The following is a 6,020-nucleotide window of genomic DNA, read 5'->3' as shown; positions in this document are numbered from 1 at the left end:
ATTAATCTTTGTTAATCAAATTAATCTCTTCATTGTAAGAACGTTATCTTAGATCAAATAAATAATTTGAATAATGTAGCCTATTAGTAAATGTTGAAATTACCATTAACTTTGGTTGATAAATGCTTTAGAAGTATTTATCATTGTTAGTTTGTTAACCAATGTAGTTACTGAACAATTAAAGTTTATTGTAAATTGTTAATTAAAATGGAACCTTGAAATAAATTCAAATAAATCTGCTTATTCAACTCAGAATTTTACTGTTTATGCCTGAATTCAAATTCAATTCAAATTGAATCATTAAAAAGGACATTAGAATTTGACATATTTAAATGGAACATCCACATTAATTCAAATAACTCCGGTAAGTTAATTTTAAATATTTCAGAACAAATTACTTATTTGACATTCTTACAGCACACAATTTTTTTTTTTTTTTTTATCAGTGTTGGTCTCAGTGTGTATCGCTGAATGACAAATTCTTTTCTGATTAGTTAATTTATTTAGACAGCACTGATATGAGTTATGGTAAAATTATGAGAAATATCTGTCATAAATCAGCTGCAGTCTTATTACAGTTCAACAGACATTCCTAATTTGTTGAGAAAATGAGTAAAGATTTTATTTTATGTTTTTAAGTTCGTTCATAAGCAAATGGCCATATATTAATGATTTCTAGTTTGAATTTGTTTAAGCATCATAAATCTTTAACATTATAGGCACATGAGCCTATATTTATGCACTGAAAAAATGCCACCTACAGCATGCCACAGATAATCCAGGAGTTAAAATGTATTTATTTCATTCTGTTTTGAATCAAACAAATGAAAATTTTATCATCAATAATAAAACTGCATCAGGATGGGAATGATCAAGTATCCATTATGTGTACTGAATGCATTGTGTCTACCCAGCAAATTCCTCTTGCCACCTCAATCAGTGGTCTTAACACATTCCTATCTGGAGCCTTTGAGGAATTTAAAAGAGCGACCGAGTCTCATATAATCATTATACTGGGCAAAAGCATTGCAATTAAAAATAATTTAAATTTAATAGCATGGCTTTTCCCCAGCATTGCAACTGGGCAAAAGCCATGCTATTAAAATTAAATTATTTTATGTTGTACAGGTACCTTGATGCATTTGTATCACTTTCACAATTAACTGTTTGACCTCAAATGAACTCAAAGCAGCAAGTATGTATGAAAGCAAATACACTAAACACTAGAATATTCAAATAAACGGTAACACAAAGGCAATTAGTAAGGTTTGTAACATGAGAAAATTAAGCATGAAAATATACAAATGATAACATGAAAAAGTTAATAACAGAGACAGTGTAACATGATACAAAAGATTGTGATTAAAAAATCTTATACATAAAAAAAATGTAGCTTTTTAATGGTAATACACTTTTGGGAATAAATATCAAAATGAAAAAATGGGTTTATAATATTCTAATGAATTGCAGTATTGAATATTTTGGCTAAACTGACTGTGCTTTCATACACCAATAAGAATGTAGACTTTAATTTTCTACTAATATTTACTCATGTTTAAAACTGTTATACAAAACCAACACATAAAATTCAGAATTGAGTCTGGGCTAAATTATACAGAGACAGATCAACATTAAAAGCAAATTACACCTCACCTAGCATGATTATTAAGAGCATGATGCATTAAAGTATGCTTATAAATTGAAGCTTTCAGAAAGAAAAAAAATATTAAAAAGAAATAAAAAATGCAATTTGTGATGTAGCAATAGCGTCTGCAATAATTGTACCATACAGCTGTGGACTTAATTTAATTACAAAATCATTTAAAACGGCATAGATTTTTTTTTATTTTTTATTCCCTATTGAATAAGAAGGTTCTTCCTCAATTAAAGCTTCTGAGCTAACATTTCATGTCACAGCATCTGCCAGGCCTCATCCTTCCACACGACACATTATTCTGGGTGTTTCATTCTCACCCACAGCATTGGGCAAATTCAGTAAAAAAAAAAACAAAAAAAAACAAATGCAGACTATATTCTTGCATTTTAAAGATTTTTGCTTGTTTTTTTAGTGCTCTGAAACAGTTGTCCAAAATATTACTGTTGAGATTCAAGTGCTTTTTGCAAGCTTCACAAGAGCAAAAAAAAAAAAGAAAAAAAAGAACCATCTTGAGTCAGGAAAAAGAAACTATACAACTGTCTTTTCCTTGCCATTATTGTTACTGTCCACATGTCATTCTTCATCCCAAAGTCACCCCAAGTTTGAACGAATCTGCCCCTGGACCAGCCAGTGGCAAAGTACCTCATTTCCAAGATGGCCTCTCCATCTCTGCAGAGAAAAAAGCTAAAGAGAGGGAATTAGTGAATTTTGGAAGACAAATCAAATTTCGGAGTAATTTTGGATTGCACACTACTGTGGTAAAAGTTTGTGCTGATATTGATTGATTGATTTAAAGAAGTATCCTCACTGAGGCTGCATCTATTTGTTTCTTAAATACATTAAAACAATCCCAACCAACGATTTTACCTCTGTCCAGGTCAATGACTTTTGGGGAGCATAGTTTGGACATTTCCACTTCCTTCAGAAGATTGTTCTTGTAGTCTTCAGAGAAAAACAGAAATACATTTGTCCAAGTTTTTTTTCACTGGTGGTGCATTTTGAGAGGAAATATGAGGTAAACTCACCCAGCTTCGTTTCCTCTTGGTTGCTTGACTTCACATCTGCGATGCTTCGCTCACATTCTTTCTTAACACATGATGTGTGGCCACTAGATATATGACAAAAATTGACATCTTATGCTTTATGCATAACTAATGTTCACAGATGGCGTTTTAACGTCAGTGGGTACTCACACATACGTCACCGTTGGCAGAGGAGGGCTTTCGACTTTTCGTGGATCAAAATTTATGCCTATGTTTAAAAAACAAAACAAAACAAATGCAATGCAAATATTAAATCAAGTACAGTTTACATAATATTTGAGCATACAAATGTCATATATTAATACATGTTATATATAACTATGTGGTTGAATGACACTTCTGAAGTGCCACAATGAAAACCATTTTATCCACAGTTACATTTAGACACCTGAAATATAATTATATGAACAACAGATATCAAAACTACAGATGGAAAGGACCGATAAAAGACCTTGTCTTTTCCGGTGACACGTCAGGAGAGCGATAGCCAACACAATAAGGGCCAGTAGAAGGAGCATTGCTAGGATGTAGCCCAGCTGCTGCAGGAAGTGATTCCTTTGCTCTGGCAAGATGACGTTGATTACATGTGGCGGCACTTCTACCATATCGGTGTCTAAAAGAAAAGATGATGAAGTAAATATATTGAGAATTTTGGCATCATACTTGATTGTTTTTTTGCCATTTTTAATAACCACCAGAGGGCCCTGTGCTACTTATAAAGACTTAGGCTACACAGAAGTTTTTGCAGTGAAAAAGCACACTTCAGCACTCATAAAGGAGAGATATTACAGATTGAATCATAACCTGATTTCATGTCCTCTAAGAAATGAGCATATTCTAGTCTATGCTCCTGAGCTATTTATTTGGCATCACATCAGCTTACATAGTCTATAAAATAAATACATTGAAAAAAATAAAGTATATTTTAGATTAACCTGCTATAAAACACAATACATTTTCAAGTGAAAAATAACTGAAAGACCAAAATCCAGGAAAGTCAGAGATAAAAAGAAATATACACCATTATATACAGAAATATTCACAAGAGCTGGATTCATAAGGATATCTACAGCATCAGCTTCGTTTTAAGCAGCACAGTTTGTGCGGTTGTTTGTTTTAATTGCACTCTGAATTCTGCCAGAAAACCTGCCATGTGTTTTACAGTTAGGATGAGATTTTCTTTTTCCTGGCAGGAATGAAAAAAAAAGGCTTTAAACAAGAACAGTATTGGAAAACAGAAAGATGATTGTGGGAAATGGGGAAGTTCTATGTGGTCCATTTTACTGAATGACATTGTCATTTTGCTTCCCAGGAAAATTTTATAAATCAAATAAATAAAAACCAAAGCTGCACCACTTCTTCAACAATAGAGACATAATAAAGACACGCAGCCTAAAATGATGACAATAGATGACAAAATACTGTATGATATCATAAGTCTTAGAAGAGAAGTTATTAGATGTGGAAAATCACTCGGAGACTATTATGTTTGGATCTGGACCTGAAAATCTGAGAGAGATTCTTGCTTCTTAATGTCTTATTATCATGAAGTTGTTATATATATTATTATTTAAAGCTTTTTAGAAATGTCTTACAAAAACACCCAAACTTTTGAATAGCAATGTATATCAAATTGAATTCATGGTTACACTTTATTTCGATAGTCCACTTTAGACATTCTACTGACTATAAGTAACTTTGTAACTACATGTCAACTATAAACCAACTAAATCTCAGAAATTTCCAACTACATGCTTACTAACTCTCAGAGTAGTGTTAGGGGTAGGTTTAGGTTTAGTATAAATTGACAATAAGCTGACAAAGAAAGTGTTAGAAGATATTAAGCAGACAGTCTACTAATATTCTACTAACTGCTAGTTGAAATGTAGTTGCAAAGTTACTTACTCCTAGTAGAATGTCTAAAGTGGACTATCAAAATAAAGTGTTACCAAATTCATTACCATGAAAAAGAGATTAAAACAATAATAGTATTAATATATCAGACAACTACAAATTACAAATGTTTGTAATGAAATATTTCTAATGTACCTCTCTCTGTGAAAACAAGCACATTCTGCTTACTACTGTGTTAAAACATACCCATTAATTAATTGTTACCTGTGCCACAGTTACTCTTTCCTGCTTGTTCATGAACTGATGTGTCCATGAATAGCTGTGTTTATGGTGATGTTGAGTTTGGGCTAAAGATGAAAGCTGAACATTTATGGGCCAAACAATCCAGAACAGGGCTTCCACAGGGACTTCACTTGGACTGTCCTGGTTCTAAGACCATAGAGGAACATCAATATGCTCAAAGCTCGCAACTTTTGAACAGCTATTGCCAGATCCTGAGTGATTCATATGATTAGAACCACCTGGTCTAAAATGGCTGAACTATAAAACAATAAACAGAATTATGAGACGTCCTAAAAGGAAATGGTTTTATGTAATGCCTGAGCAGGATCCAGACAGTTGTCTTTTTATTCATGCTTAAACAAGACAGAAGAAAGGACTGACACATTTTGGACAGCTTAAAAAAGGGTTGAGGGAAGGTTGAAGGGGGAATGAGGGGATGTTGAGGGTGGGCTGACCTAAATCCACAACAGTCTCCTCCTTATGGCTTATGGTCTAATGTTGAGCTCTAGCTACAGCTGGCCAGATGCTTTACAGATGAATCAAGCTTCCCTTTTCCTGCAGATAAACAAGACGCTGTCCAAAAAAACTCAGACAGAGGGTAAAAAAGAGAAAACTATGCAGTGAGAAGTGAGAAGTGAGAAAGTAAGCGACACAGGCAAGACAGATCAACAGAAAATTAAAGAAACAGCTGAAGCTAAATGGAATGCACAAGGGAGGAGACAAGAATCGTGAAAGAAAACAAGAAAGAAAGACTGAAATAAAATAAAAAATGGGCAGATTAAGTCAAACCACAGAGTTATTTAGCAGCAGTTAAAAGAGAGAAAGTGAAAGCTTGGAAAATGAATAGACTGACGATTTGTATGACATTTACAAAATATAACCAGGGGAGTTGAGGAAATTTGATACTTTAAAAGAACAATTCACCGAAAAAAAATAACAATTGGTCATTAACTGGTCAAAGTACAACATGCTGGTCTATTTGCTTCTTCTTCTTATTGCTGCTTCAGTCATTCGTCACTGATAATCTTTCCCTTTAACAAGCTGAACCACTGCAGCTGGGTCACTGGAACTTGAGATCTCATGAATGAATCAGCCAGACCAGTATGAACCAGACTGACCAATACAACAAAAAGGATAAGTAAAAGAATGATTTAAAAGAATGAATCAAATGATTCAAAAGTACG

The 6,020-nt window shown here is 33.3% G+C and overlaps 1 protein-coding gene across 1 annotated transcript in view; it reads right to left on the bottom strand.

Moving 5' to 3' along the window:
• Window positions 1-774: 774 nt before the first annotated feature.
• LOC128022338 (matrix remodeling-associated protein 8-like) overlaps window positions 775-6,020 on the bottom strand; it is a 29,382-nt gene continuing 24,136 nt past the window's right edge. Inside the window, exons 6-10 of the mRNA XM_052609760.1 lie at window positions 3,152-3,313; window positions 2,851-2,908; window positions 2,683-2,765; window positions 2,525-2,599; window positions 775-2,341 (exon numbers count right to left, since the gene is read on the bottom strand). Of these exons, the coding sequence (XP_052465720.1) occupies window positions 2,301-2,341; window positions 2,525-2,599; window positions 2,683-2,765; window positions 2,851-2,908; window positions 3,152-3,313 (419 nt within the window). The 3' untranslated portion in view covers window positions 775-2,300. The remainder of the gene's footprint in view (window positions 2,342-2,524; window positions 2,600-2,682; window positions 2,766-2,850; window positions 2,909-3,151; window positions 3,314-6,020) is intronic.

This window comes from Carassius gibelio, chromosome A11, assembly GCF_023724105.1.
Source record: "Carassius gibelio isolate Cgi1373 ecotype wild population from Czech Republic chromosome A11, carGib1.2-hapl.c, whole genome shotgun sequence".
NCBI classification, from domain to species: domain Eukaryota; kingdom Metazoa; phylum Chordata; class Actinopteri; order Cypriniformes; family Cyprinidae; genus Carassius; species Carassius gibelio.
This window is presented reverse-complemented; position numbering and strand designations above follow the sequence as displayed.